Raw genomic sequence first — 15362 nt, forward strand, 5'->3', positions numbered from 1 at the left:
ATTACTCAATTAAAATGAGTATCAAGAGCTGAACTGATCCCACAGTTCTTTACACACACGTGCCTACTACTCTATATTTTCTTCATTTTAAGAAGTACACTTTAGGGTAAGTGTTGCTATTATTAAGCAACTAAGAGACGGAACGCATTTCGACCTACTGCAAATCACCCGGAGATATTATAACTCAAGAGCTCATGGATACTTTGGTTCGATGCCCGCTTCTGATTACTACAAATCCCATAGAGCATTGCGACGGGCACCCAATCGCCTGTCTTTTTTGCAAGGCGCAGGCGCAGCAGCCGGTAAGATTTCCCTTTGCCAAGATGGCGGATGACGGTGATACAGCAGTGAAGCGGTCGTCAAGAGGGGAGAATGAGCACCAGCACTGCAGAGACTGTGAGAATGAGGACGAGCACAACTGCAATAGAAGGTAAGCAAGTGCTGAGCTTGCCTGGTTCAAGGCTTTTCTTACCGAAAGAAGCCTCCTTAGTACAGTTGAGAAAGTGGGGCGGGGAGGAGAAGAGGAAAGTATACTTGGCTCTGCCCACCATCCTTTGCGTAAAACTTGATTGGTTGAGAGCTCCTTGTGTTGTAAGCTGAATGGTTGGTCATTTTGCCAGTCCGAAAGGGGAAGCCTGTAGTTACCCACCCGTTGCCGACAGCAGCATGACTGGGAGAACTCAGTCGTTGTCGGGCCTGGCTCGTGTCATGGATAGGAAGATCTGGCAGGGACGAAGAGAGGGCGTCTGATGTTTGGGGATGTAGGGTAGCTGTAAGGGAGCATTCTTGTATCTACTCCGAGGAACTTTTTATTTTACCCAGTTTGTTTACGTCTGTATTTTCTTCTTGTGAAATCATAAGAACAGAGACTACAAGGAGGCGGTTTTGTTTATCTAACCCAATATTATCATGGATTAGCACTGGCTTTTCTGGATCTTGGACGCAGACTCGTTCCTATCTTTTCCTTCCAGATACCGTTAACTAGATGATACATTTCCTTGACCTGGGGCAGTTCACATAATGAAGTAGGAAAGAAAAATAGTTTTTCAAATTAAGTGTTAAAAGATGACAGAAATGATTTATAGTAAAGTATTGATATGTGATCTCCATGGCAGTAGTCAACTGAGCTGGTTTAGTGGGATAGAATATTTACTTCCCTACTTTGAAAGAGAAGTTGTTTACTTGAGCAGCAATAAAACATGCTGCAGTCAGAACTAGAGGCAGAAGTAGTTAGGGGCTAGCTAAGTTGAGAAAAATGGTCTCAGTAAGCAGGGATGCCATGATGGCAAACTGATGCAGAGTAGGCAGTGGACCAAAAATAGGAGTCTGAGGGAAGAAGAAGTGAAGGAGGGATAAGAAAAGTAATCTAGATAAACTGTGAATAGTTTTGCATATTGACTCACCAGCCATGTGTTTAATTGCCAGCTGTTGTTGTCCCCCTCCCCACATTCCAGGGCTCCAGTATTACAGCATGCATCAGCAAATGTATGTTGTTGTTATTTTAGAAGCCATGTATCTTAAGGATAGTATTTAGTTATCTAGCAGGAACACCAGTGCCCCTAACCAGGTGCATGACTGGCAGAAGTGCAACAGTTGTGCTTTGCCACCCCCAGTTCCCCACCTCACACAAACATACAAGGAGGAAAGGAAGTTGCAACTTCTGAATTTCATTCTGTTAAAGAACCATTGGTGGGGTGAGAACAAATTTGGCAACCCCAGGAAGGTGCTAGTTCAAATGAGACTTATCATCTAGTCTAACTATTTGGAAATCAGTTTGACAGTGTACCAGTCTGTCTAGCTTCACCTGTTGGATTTCTTCAAGATTGCAGATATCTCAGAAAATTATGTTGGCTTTTCTTCATCACATGCAATGAGAACAGAGATGCTACTGCTCCATTTTTAGAGATTTGCCTTTAACAACTCCATGTTAAGTAGAAATTGAGTTATACATGAACATACCTTTTAGTTTCAGGAAGCAGAGAAACCTTTCTTTTCTGCCCCCGTTTTTGCAATAACTGTGTGTAGTTATTTTTTAATCTAATATTATGCACACAAGTTTTCTAAGCTTAAAATATCTGTGTGGCTAAGGTTGTGGATTTTATTAATGAGTGGGGGTGTAGTCTCTCTGCTGCTGTGAGTCCCTGTGATTTATTTATCAGGTTTGTGTAAGCTTTGTTTTATGTCAATAAATGGCACCTAAAGAAATGTGCAATATGTCACAGAATAATTATAAACATTCTAAAACAAGGAATCAAAAGGAATGCCCTCCAAGTTCTTTTGGAGACTTCCCAAGGCCAAGTTCTCAAACTTTGGAAGCTGGATACTTTAAGAGCCTCATCATTGCTCCCTCTTGAAGAGCTTTTCTTTTTTCTTCTTTTAGTAAACTTTCAGAGGTAAACTTAGGAAACTTACTAAAGTTTTCAGTAAACTTTTCAAACTTTCAAAACTATCAAGTTTTATTAAAAACCCTCAATGTCACATAATATTCTTTGAATGTTTCTCTTGCTGCTCCTTGAAGAGGGCAAGTTTGTCTGTGGATCCTTTGGAAGGTGTCTATTTTGTCTGTTTTCAAAATGTCATTGAGAAGCAAGTTTAGCCCATGACATGCACATCCTATTATGCTAATATGTGAATATTTGTCAATTATGGTCTCCCATGTGGCTGTCATATTACTTGCACTGCCAGTTGGCAAAGCAAATACTTTACCACTCCCAATTTTCTGAAGGACTTCACATATTTTACAGCTGATATACTCAGTAGTATATCTATTATTGCCTGTTTAAGTGCTTCTGTAGAAAACTGGTTGAGGTGTTGCCATTTAAGGATTCCCCCTCCTATTTGTCCATCCATCTATCTTTTGGTAAAGCAAGACACAGTGCTTTGCTGATTTTTCTGTGTACAGGTTCCACTGCACAATCATGCCCGGACTATAAAAGAACCTTGCTCAAACAATGTTTACAGGACTAACAGTCTATTAGTAATTTTTAAGCTTCCTGACAGTATGGAATTTTAATTACTGATAGTAACATTCCAGAATTATATATTGTTTATACAAGAGCTTGACCAACTCTTTCCTGGCCTTCTGGTATCTACTTGCTGCCCAGCGAACCTGAGTATTTTTTGGATGCATTTGTTTGAAATGTTTATTTACTTAAAGATGTTGATGTGGTGGAAGTGGTGGGCAGACAACTTCATTTCATCAGTATGTTTCTCCTCACTTAGATCCTCAAAAGTTGTATCAATGGCTCCAGTATATGTCTTACATGATACAAGGATATGTTTTCTTATCCTAGTAGCATTTGGAAATGGATAATTCATCTGACAGTATTGACAAATCACATTTTTTCCTGCCAGAAGAACATTCAGTGAGGAAATTCTTCCACATGCTAGAAGTTGGTTGCTGAAAGGAGAGGGAAAATATAAATTAGTGGTTAGCTTGCAAGTAAACACTAAGGTATGTTGGGCATGGGGCTTCCTATGAAGAATCAGATTAGTAGGAATTAAAGAATGATTTATGTAAGTTTTATGAAGATAAATGCAGTTAAAATATGGTTCAATTTTTGTAATTCAGATAAAGGGAAACTCTTACACTTTCAGCATCTTTTTGTACTCTTCACTTTCTCCCAGTGCTTTGAGACCTAATCAAGACCCAGATACAGATCCACCAACTCTAGTATTTATGTATGTATGTATGTATGTATGTATTAATTTATTTATTTATAACACTTTTATGCCGCACCCATCGCAGAAGCCTCGGGGCGGCTTACAAAGAGAATAAATAACATAGAATAGAATATCATTAAAAATTCGGAGTATCTCGGCCTAATTCAAAACCAATAAATAAAAACAACCAATTAACAATTAAAATATCGTTTAAATAAAAAAGTCTTGGCCTGGCACCGAAAAACAAATAAGGACGGCACCAGGCAGACCTCTCTGGGGAGCGCATTCCATAAGTGGGGTGCCACCGCAGAGAAGGCCCTCCTCCGAGTACTCACCCTCCTGATATCCTTCACAGAGGGCTCCCGAAGAAGGGCCTCGTCCGCCAATCTCAGGGAGCGGGAGGGCATATATAGTAACAAGAGGAAGCTCATTATTAAAGATATTAAAGAAGAAAGTGAAACCTGTGTCTTTTTGTCTGCTAACAGCAGTGCTCCTAGAGGTAGAAATGCCGTTTGTTTTTGTATTTGAGAATTGTAGTTTCAATTTACAATATAGGACTTGCATAGTATCACAGTACACAAGAATTACAGTGCTGTGATACTGTGCATAGTCTTACATAAACATCTGTTACATAGTTTTTAGAAAACATGTTGGGGAAGCAATATATGAACAACTTGTCTAAACATTTTGTTAATCATTATGAAGGAAAATATTCCATAATCATTTTTTTCAATTTTCAGAAGAAATGGCTTCAGGGGCAAAAACATTCCCCCTTAAATATTTCTGTCCCCCACCCCAGGGCCTTCATGTTACTAGCCAGGCCCACTGCTGAAATGTATTTGTACCATTTTTTAAATAAAAGGAATGCACTTACTAGATAGGATTTTTGCTTTTCCAACTGATGAACAGGGGCCTTCCTCTCTCCCTGCCGCTGCATCTTTGCTGCTTCTAAAATAAACATGTTTCCATACTTTTCTTAAGTATTTCATGTTCTTTAGAGCTTTGACAATTCCTCCTCCTTTGGTCTTTGTTCACTTCCAGTGATACTCTAGAAAACTAATATCTGTGACAAGAACCGTAGAGCTCTAGTGATGGCCAGTGTGTTACTGGGTAGCTTGTTATCCCACCAAAACTGTGCAGAGAGGGCTTTAGACTTACAAAATTAATGGGGATGAAATATACACTTTTAAAAAATTAAAAAATACTTGGTGGTGTGAAATCGTTCTGGCCATGTGTCTTTTTAATTTTGTTTTTACATTTCTGTACCATCTTTTTCCTTACAAGGAACTCAAGGTGGCTTACATAAGTCTCCTTCTCTCAATCTTCCCCTCACAGCAATGATCCTGTGAGGTAGGTTGGACTGAGAGTCTTACTGGCCCTAAGTTACCCAAGTGAGCTCCATGACTGAGTGGGGACTAGAACCCAGATCTCCTGACTCTTAACCAGTACACCATACTGGTTCTCTTTGGACATGCTCCTGCCTTCATGCAGCCTCCAGTAAGATTCCCAGACAGAAAAGGTTGTGTACCTTTGTTCTACATGCTTAGACAATAGAATATAGTGTTGGATGTGACTCAAATCTTACACAGTTTTTAAGGCATTCCCCATTCTGTGTCCTTCAGATATTTAGGACTTAGGATTTTACCAACCTCAGGAAGTATGACCATTGCTTAGGGATGATAGGAGGATGACATCCACCTTGAGTTAAAGGATGCATTTCTACTTAAATAAAGAGCCATGGGGAAAATATGTGTTTGTGACCAAAATATGACATATCTTTCAGGTCTTCTACTTAGGGCCAGGATTTTGTAAGTTGTTCTTAAATGGGCACAGGCTTTTGTTGGTTTGATGAAGTTTTTAACATTGGTACAAATGCTTTTTGTTTTGGTTTGCCTTGGATTGGGTTGGTTTGATGAAGTTTTGTTTTGTTTTGAGTTAGTTGTTTGTTTGTTTGTTTTTTGTGCTCCATGAAGCCTATTATAGCAAATGCTGTCCAAGTTATTTCAGTCATGCGTAGTTCCACTCTGAAGCTAGAATGCTAGCAACATATGCAGAGGACTTCTCTTTCCAATACTTACCCGTATAGCTATAAAATGTGGCCCTGGAAAGGGAGGCTAAATGTTCCCTTGGGACCCTAGATGGATTGGGACTCTAATATTGCAGAGGGAGACTTTTATGCTTGCTCCTAATTTTTGTGTGATGAGAAAAGAACATACAAGCATGGTGTTTCACACTAGGGGTATATTCATACTTTATAGTGAACGTGCTGACACAGAACAGTTAAGAGAATCTAGTCCTTTCAGGCATTCTCATCATGTGTTAGCACTGCACATGGGAATGGAAAGTGCGGATGAGCTCCGCCCAACTATTTGCTTTCTACATGGAGAGGGTACCTTTCCAGAGAAGACAGCCACCTTTGTCTGTGAAAGTTCTGCCCCAAGATGTTGGAGTCTTGATTCTTGAAATGAAATCATGATTGCCATTAGTTCAGTATCATTGCAAAGTCAGTGATCAAAAATCTTGCCAGTTTATGAGCAGAGTTTAGGCTTCACAAGGCCAGAAAACCAGAAACTGACTGATGGCATAACTGACATGCCTGTCCTGTGATCAGTGATGATGTTGTGCAGTGTCTTTGCTGACCCTCTACCTTTTTTCTTGGTCAGCAAAGTTACCCACATTGTCCTGGTCCTGTCTTGCCCTATGAAGCACCTGGGGCTACTCTTTAAACTGTCCTGTCATCTACTGGTGTCAGCAACAAGCTGCTATGGGTCAACTCATAGGAGGATTCCTCTAGCAAAATGTTAAGGCTTAGATGCTTCATAAAAAAGGTAAGACCAGGACAGTGTGGGCTATCTGCTTATTTTAAGCACTATATCCACCATTTTTGCATTTGGTCCTAAAAGAATAAGCAGTGGTTTCGGTCCTTCACATTGCATAACCAAGGTAGTCGTTTTCTTTGTGTCTTGCATCACTTCATTACTGAGTATCTTTAATCATGCACTTAAACATTTATCTGTATGTGCATGCCTGACAGATACAGAAATACCAGAATAATAAATACCAGAAGCACATAGGTCACATGTTCTATTCATACTGTTTTAACTGAAAGCAGGCTGTGTAACGTTTTTGGCTCTGAAGGCTGCTGTGGTCTCAGGGCCACATATGTGCATTCACTTTTTCTCATGTGCGCACACATTTAGGGGTTGCTACTTTATGGCTAGTGGGGACAAGTTGAGGCTGCACTACATTTTGCTAGATGACACAAGCATTCAACGTTATTTCAAATCATTATGTTGCTTAGACAAGTAATCAGCAAGAAGAAAATGCAGACAAAAACAAGGTATTAAATGGTGAATAAGCTGGTGTGTGTGTGCGCGCGTGCTAATTAACCCCATACTAAGGCAATGGCAGCTTTGACTTCTGTCCCTGCAATTGATAGGCTGAAAATTTTATTAATGACTGAGAATTCTGGGCTGCTTTTTGGAATAGTGGGGAGAGTATTAAAGTCAAGTTTGGCAGCTTGGGGCCTTGCAGGTGAATTGGGATGAGAGAAGGTCACTCCTCAGCTAAAGACATGGCAATCACTGCTCCAGCAGTGGCAGTTTACACATCAGCAGCAAGGCATCTTGAGGACCTGCTTAAGAGGGCTGGAAGGAGCATTTTTTAGTTTACAAATGGTAAATTAGATTGTGTTGACCGCTATCCAAGACTATTAGACTTAATTCCTTATGAGTCTTAAGAGGAGTATGGAAGGATAGACAATTTCAGAAGAAAGAGAGAGGAAAACAGAGCAGGTATATTCCCTTATTTCAAGTCAGAAGACTAGCAAAGGGCTTCACTTCCTAATAGCTGGGTGTTGCATGTGCCCAGGCTGAGGCCTTGCCACATACCAGCAAAGTGTTACTGATTCTTAGCTTGGCTGAAGCTCATAGAAAACAATCCTTAAAAGTTACACTGAATTACAGGCTCCCTGCATCTCTGAGTGACCTACAGAAGTCTTTACCTCCCACTGTATTCAAGCTAATGCATGCAGTGTAGTGGTCCTTGGTGTACCTCAAGCAGGTGACCAAGTTTCCTGTGTCATTAGACAGCATCAAAGATGGTGCCTAAATGCAGCAGTGGGTGTTTTACTGGGAGTAAATCTTTATCTGCGATAAGGCAGCTGGGTAATGCAAGCAGGGAATGAAGCTTTGGGAGGACCCGCAGATCAGTGGGAGAGCATGTGCATTGCATACAGAATGTCAATCCTGAGCATCTCTAGGTAGGACAGGAAAAACTGCTTGAAATCCTGGCAAACTTTCCAGTCAGTGTCAATAGTACTGTGCTGTGGGCTGACTCAATATGAAGTAGCTTCCTATATTCTGATATGCCTCTACTGAGCTAATGTATGCAGGCTGAGTCTTCATACATTAATGCTGAAATCAACACAGAGTTTGGATGCAAGGACTGTTCTAGCGTATGTACAAGGCATACAAAGAAACAAGGTGCACAAATAGCAGGATAGGTTTGAACATAATATACATTATTCCTGGAGTGAAGGCTCCTGTAGGAATCTGTGATTCCCTTGGGATTTGTCTAGCTTTACCTTTCTTCTGTTCTAACCCTGTCCCTCAGTCTGGAGCTGAACCCACATTTCCAAGCTCAGAGGCAAATTGAAATATAAGAAGCTGCCTTTATACTGACTGTATTTGAATGAATAGAAATCTTTCTTGGATTTCTGGTCCTTTGACTGAATTTGGGGCTGACTCTTTGGCATTGCAAAAGCCATGCTTGAAAGGCAAACAAGTGGAGGTTCCTGGAGCAAAAGGACAATACAAGGACCTGCTGATCTCTCTCAAACTGAAAATGTGTCAGAATTGAAGGGTATTTCTTGCCAGAGCTTGTAACTGGAAAAACATAGGTTATTTTATATGTTCCCCAATTATGGTGAAGGTTTGAATGCTAAAAGGGCATTGCATGCTTTCCAAGGTAGCATGAGGACCACAGTTATTATTCAAGTCATGTGGGTGATACACAGATCATGAACTTTGTACTGTATTGGGTGGTGGTGGTAGCTGACACATTACAATCAGGAATATTTTATTCCTTCCTATGCCCAGCCTTCCAAAACAAGACACATTAGACAAAGTGCACAGGAAATATGCCAAAGTCAACATAGCTCAGCTTTTCAGTGCCAACTTCCACTGAATTGCTAAGCTTGAAAGGGTGAGATTTTTCCCTTATATGCAACAAACATCCTAAGCAGAGTCTGTCTTGACCCTAGAATGCATCTCCAAGCCTTGTTTTTACTTGTTTCTATTTTAATTTTTAACTTAATTTGCAATGTAACTAAAACTAAGCAGAAAAGGCAGTGTCATTAACAAAATTTCAGTATTCATATCACAGACATACCTATTCAGATGTATGGATTAATGTGTATCTAAACAAAATTGATAACTATAGAATATACAGTGAAATGTAGAAAGAATGGTAGGATGTTCAGACTACCGAATAATAGATAGTGACTGTTTATTCTTCCAAGCTTACAGCAGAAGTCTCTGCGACTGTAAGGGCTCCCAGGATCCATTGTGACTACCCACAATCTGTAGACCACAAAAATATCATTTGTAAATATATGGGCATTTGTATCCATCACAGATTTTTCTAAGACAAAATGATACGAACTGTAATTTCTGAGTGAATAGAAACTAGCATGGAACACACCTATATGTCTTAACAAGACATTTTCTGCTGACAAGAGAAAAAAACAGATTGATGAGAAAAGAACAGAGTCCAGTGAGGGTGTACAATCAAACGAATATTAACAGTTTATTGCAACATACAGGAAATATATGCAGCATCTTGGTAGCCCTAGATGCTTTTATAACCAATTAGTTACACAGTTTGGAAGCGCATGGGAGATCATATAGATGGTATGCTTGAGGGAACAGAGAACAAAACAGTAGAGATTAAGACAACACAAAAAGAACCATCTTCAGGGCAGGCAAACAGTACATCTGTGAGTGTACCCCTAAGCATTTCTACAATGTAGGTGGGAAGCAAGACTTCAACATGGATTCCTGATCAGGAATCTCACCTTAAGTCTAAAGCTGTCATTTGCTCATTTTGTCCTGATACTCCATTACATCACCAACATGTAGCAGAGGTAGCTAATGTTTTCTTAACAAGACACTGTGGTAACCAGTACACCTAAAACACTGGATTCTGCTGAAGCAAGTTCTGTTTTAAGCCTAGAGGAAAAAGAGTGAAACTAAGGCAAGTTTCCATGGATTACATTGCACAATTTTTGATTTTTTATTTTATTCAGTTACGAAGATCCATTGCCTACATTATATTAAATATTATTTTAGGTTTTTTGCAGATAAGATGAATTCTTCCAGCAGTGTTAGTGTTACTGAGCTCTCCATGTTGATGGTCCAAAAGCAGACACCAAGAGATATTGCACTTGGAAATATTTCTATTCAGCACTAGTTAGAAAATGGCATCTATTAGCTGTTCTAATGTTAAGATTGCACCGTCAACCCAGTTTTTCCACAATATTGCCACCTCTCTATTTTCCAATCAGCATTGTTTTCATAAAGTTGATTTAGTGAGAAAATATAGATCAGTCAAAAGCTGACAAGACACTACATGCCACACCTCTTTAGTTTCAGGTGGAAGGAGGCCTTTTTTATATATACCTAGATCCTAATTCCAACCAGTCAGACAAAAATGCCATGTAGGTTGACTCTAAGATAACCCATGTAAGATATTCAAAGAAGGCAAAACCTTCCAGGAATTTGTACAAGCTAAAGGATATGATTTATGTTATAAAGCAAAGTCTAGAAAATTAAATCTTTGCAGCATCAGAAGCAACATCTTCTTAATTTTTTTTTAAAAATGTAACCAAATACATTTCTGATGCACTGTTCTCCATTTTTGAAAGTATGTTTGAGGGGTATATAAAGTAATACTATGTCATGCATAAATTATCCACGGAAGAGCATTCATCACAAGCATACCTGGCCCCACACAATTATGTGCTGCCCATCTTGCCATAGCAAGAAATATTTCTCCTGACTATGTATATTTAATTCAATTAATCATTTGAGAAGTATCTCTGGAAACCAATAAACCAAGATAAATTAGAATTTGCAGGCACCAAGAGAACTGCCGCTTAGCTAATAAGTTAGGTAAGTTAGTAATGCCTTTAGCCATTAATTCAGATTTTAACCAATTAAAAGTATTGTCAGAAAACACAGCAAAGGTATTAATTAAATTGTTCAGTTACACTATAGAAAGTCTGGCCTACTAATGAATAAGAACAAATCATCTGTATACAAGGCTGTTTTATGTTCAGCTTCCTCATCTACAAACCCATACCTCTGCCTAATTCTGTACATCAAGGCTTCCAAGAACAAATAATATATCAAGGAGTAAAGGGGACAGCTGTGCCTTGTGCCCCTCTTCAGGCAAAAATAAAAATAGAGAGAAACGCATGTGTCAGCACTCTTAAGAGAGTGATAAATTAGTAAACAGTTTCAAAACTCCTGAGGAAAACTGTTTTTGTCAGACTAACAAAAATAACTTGTGAATATATTTTTAAATTATTCTTCAAATAATCAAATAAGCATCAAAAGCAATGTTCACAGCCAAATAAGTTATTTTAGTAGTCAAAGCAATCTGGTTTACTACAAGTCTTTTCTGCCCCCTGCTTTTGATGAATAAATCCCACTTGATTGGGATGTTTCAGTGTAGATACCACATGCTGAAGTCTGCTAGTGAGAATTGCTGTAAATATTTTAGCATCTATATCAATTAAAGAAACTGGTATAGTTTCTACAGTTAGAAGTTTGTTCAGTTTAGAAATGTATTATGAGGCTGCTAAAATTCCTAAATCAGTAGTTTTACCATAGAAATTTTAAAAAACATCTGAACCATTCTATAAGGAAAATATCTGGTCCTGGAACATTCAGTAACTTACTGTTTTCCATTCACAAGGATACTGCAAAGATGTTCCCTTTGCTGTAAATCCAGTTGTGGAAAGACTTGACCAATAAAGAACCTGAAAACTTTTTCTTAAAGTATGGTCCTAACCCTATGCAATTCAGAATATTGTAAAAAACTATATTATTTGATGTTTGCACTTTATTATGATTATCTCTAGTCAATAGGATATAATTGCAGTCTTTTTGCTGCTTTAATCAAAATGCTGGAATCTTACCAGACCTCTCCACTTTTCTGTTATCTTTGATATAGGGAAGTCAACAAAACTCTGCTTCAGGTGAAAATAATTTATGTTCTTATCTGGAACATTGCAGTATTTGATAGAGTTCATGGGGGAAGCTAGTTACAAAAGGTATTTTGCAATTTTAACCAAATTTCCTCTCTCTTTTTCTTATTCTAAGCATCTTCCTATGGGAAACATATGCAATAAATGTTCTCCTCATATAAGCCTTAGATGTTTCTATTCAGTAGCACAGGGTGCAGCCAAGCTTTCATTAATGTCAAAGTATTGCTTACATTCAAAACCCATCTTTATTTTTAAAAGTGTTCATGTGCCAGAAGATGTAACTGAATTAACCAGCTGGATACCAAGATCAACTGGGACATGATCTAAGATAGTAATGCCTTTGATGTGACATACTGTAACATATTAAAGGAGAAGTATCCAAAAAGTTATCTAATTCAAAATAATTCTTATGGATCCAATGAAAAGAGAATAGTCCTGCTCCACAGAGCATAAAATGTGCTGCACTTTAATCATGACTAATTCAGATGTATAGGCCTTCAGAGATGAATGGATTGCAGAATAAAGTTTGCTTCTACTTGGAATTGAATACAGAACAGCATGAAAATCTTCACCAGTTGACAAGCAATCATAAGTTCTGAACCTTTAAGGTCCATTAATTATGTCTTCTTGTTCTTCAGTGGCTTAAGTCCAGCGGATGACAGCGGAGGCAAAAAAAAGAAAAGAAAACAGAAACAGAAGAAGGACAAAGGGGATCAACTTGATTTGACTCATGATCAGTCAGTAAAGGTAAAAAACCCCTCTCCAGCAGGTTGGTATGTTGACCAACCCAGTGCCTTTCTCCCATATTATGTTCCCCTCTCAGTACATAGGAAGTTAAATTTGACTGGGGATCAAGCCAAAACTGTTTACTTGTCAGGGAATGGATTTCAGCTGGAGTGGTGCTTCCTCCAGTTTCCCAGGGTGCCATCAGAGGACTGTTGACGTACAGCAGCATTAGTCAACCTTTTGCGGGGGCATTAACACATTTGACAATTTGAGAAAGTGTCTTGTGCATCACAGCAAAATAGCTGCTATGAAAGGTGTGGGTTATAAAAGACAAGTAACCAACAAAAAGTAAGTATAGGGCAAACATTAACTCTTTCAAACCCACAGTGTTCAGCACCAGTGGAAACCTATTTCAAAGAAGACAAACTTTCTCTCTCTCTTTCCCCCCAGTTCTGTGCCAGTCCACTCATTCCCACATGTCTTTTTCTCTTGTCATCTCAATTGCCACACACCATACATGCACATGTGTGTGTAGAGCATAGACATACAGAAAGAAAAGAGTGAGAGGGGTAAGACACGTTGGTGAGTTGCAAGACATTCAGGGACATATTGGTGCCCATGACCTGTTGTTTCTTGTCTACATTTGTTACTCAGTTCATATAGGTGTGGAATGCAGGGAAATTACGTGCTCTCTGTGGTTATTGGGAAATTTTAGGGGGCAAGGGAAGGAGTACATCTTCTCCAAAAGATTTAAACTTTCCTTTAAAGTGGTGGGAAGAGGGCAGAAATTAAGACTTACTTTTTGCTGTGTTTTACAGGTGAATTCATTGCCAGCAGAAAGGATGCATGAGATTCAAAAAGCCATTGAACTTTTTTCAGTAGGACAAGGGCCTGCCAAAACAATGGAGGAAGCCACGAAGCGCAGCTATCAGTTCTGGGACACACAACCAGTCCCCAAGTTAGGTATACAGTAATAGTTCTCTCCTTTCTTCTTGGCTGGGCTTAGAGTGGCTGAAAAGATCTCCCCATGTTTTGAGACAGTTATATGCCCCCTGTTAGGATGAAAATTTTAGTAGAGTGGCAGAAGGTGGGGCGTGGTTACACTGTATAGCTCATAGATTCTAACTCCTCCTAAGAAACAGTTTAAATCGCATAAGTGAGACAGGTTGGGCAACCTAACCTGAAATGGTGATTCAAGGCTAGAGCTAAATTGTGAGTTGGCTGGTAAACAAGAAGGGACTGTTTGTCCTCCTAACAAGACTGGACTCAGCTGTCTTGGTAAGAAACCATGGGTATAGTGGCCAAGAAGCTGGAATTGCTTAGACAAAGTGTGGTATACATGTGCAGCTTGGAACTCTGGAAACATACAGGAACTGGCTAGGCAAAGCTGGGAATGTAGCCTGCTCACATTCTTTCTTTTCCCTATCTCAGGAGAAGTAGTGAACACTCATGGGCCTGTTGAACCAGACAAGGACAATATCCGCCAAGATCCCTACACCTTGCCTCAGGGCTTTACGTGGGATGCCCTGGACTTGGGGGATCGAGGTGTGGTGAGTAGGGGTTGAGGCAGAACTAACCACCCTAGTAGTTTCTTAAAGCCATATCCTCTCTTCCTTCTCCCATGCTACAATAGTGTTCCATTATTTTCTGGACCTTTGTGTGTAAGGCATTCCACACCCTTACTAAAGTATCCTTATTGCATTTCTTTTCCTCTCTGCTCTTCACATAAGCTACTGGGTTTCCTGCTACTTGAATTTTCATTCTCCTTCATTTTGACCACGCTGCCATTCCTGTTGTTTTCCCATTCCCAGCTCATGAATTCTATCTTAAAACCAGTTTCTCTGGCAGTCTGTCATGCATGCAGACACCCAGAGGTTCATGGGACCCTTGCTTTGTCCCATTTCTGTATGAAACAGCTGGAAGAGGTCATTCAGAGTTTTGGGATGAGATGCTATCAATATGCTGTTGATACTTGTCTCTTTGTTATCTGACTATAAGGAACCAGTTGATATCCCCTTAGTTTGTTGGGTCTCTCTGTCTGGGCACCTCTGGAATGGTAACCACTCCTGTTCTTTTGATGCTATATTCACCTGTGCTGTAGTTTCACAGCCCAATCTAGACTTCTTTGTTTTGAGCATGTGGGAACAGCTCAGCACTTTATAGGGTCATTTTTTGTATACAACTTTCTCTTTTAAAAACCGGCTCCATATAACTGCTTTGAGACTTAGTCTTATTTTCTTATTTAAAAAATGTTGAGTATGTTATGGGCTAGATACCTTTTTGCTATTGGCCCCTTAAACTTGATACTCCAGTGCTATTCATCCTCAACTCCAGATGCAGTTGGATATTACTGATTATCTGAATCCATTTCAATCAGGCTTTTGACTACATTATGGGACTGATACTGATTATCTTGGTGGAAGGCCCACCTGCACCAGGACCTGGATGGAGGTTTGACGCCCTATTTTTTTCTTCCAGACTTCTTGGTAACTTTCAATACCTTTTGTCTGGACCACCTGGCAGGACTGGGCCTTGGAGACTCTATATTATAGCAGGTCCAATCCTTACTATCAGGCCATGTCCAGAAGGTGTTGGCGGATTACTGATTGGCTTCTCAGCCATTGGTCTATGGTGTCCCACCGGATTCTGTTTTGTCTGTGTTTTTTAACATCTACGTGAAAAGGGTAGGAGAGGTCTTTGA

General features: G+C 39.6%; 1 protein-coding gene across 2 annotated transcripts in view; it reads left to right on the top strand.

Moving 5' to 3' along the window:
- Positions 1-287: 287 nt before the first annotated feature.
- Positions 288-15362, top strand: part of NMT1 (N-myristoyltransferase 1) — a 30304-nt gene continuing 15229 nt past the window's right edge. The window contains exons 1-4 of one of the 2 annotated variants that reach the window (XM_044447061.1): positions 288-430; positions 12574-12682; positions 13480-13624; positions 14093-14211. In XM_044447061.1, the coding sequence (XP_044302996.1) occupies positions 324-430; positions 12574-12682; positions 13480-13624; positions 14093-14211 (480 nt within the window). In that variant the 5' untranslated portion in view covers positions 288-323. Of the gene's footprint in view, positions 431-11894; positions 12002-12573; positions 12683-13479; positions 13625-14092; positions 14212-15362 lie in introns of those variants that run through there. The other variant, XM_044447062.1, reaches the window with a different exon arrangement.

The sequence above is a fragment of the Varanus komodoensis genome, unplaced genomic scaffold (genome assembly GCF_004798865.1).
Source record: "Varanus komodoensis strain SLA01 unplaced genomic scaffold, ASM479886v1 scaffold50, whole genome shotgun sequence".
Lineage (NCBI taxonomy): Eukaryota > Metazoa > Chordata > Lepidosauria > Squamata > Varanidae > Varanus > Varanus komodoensis.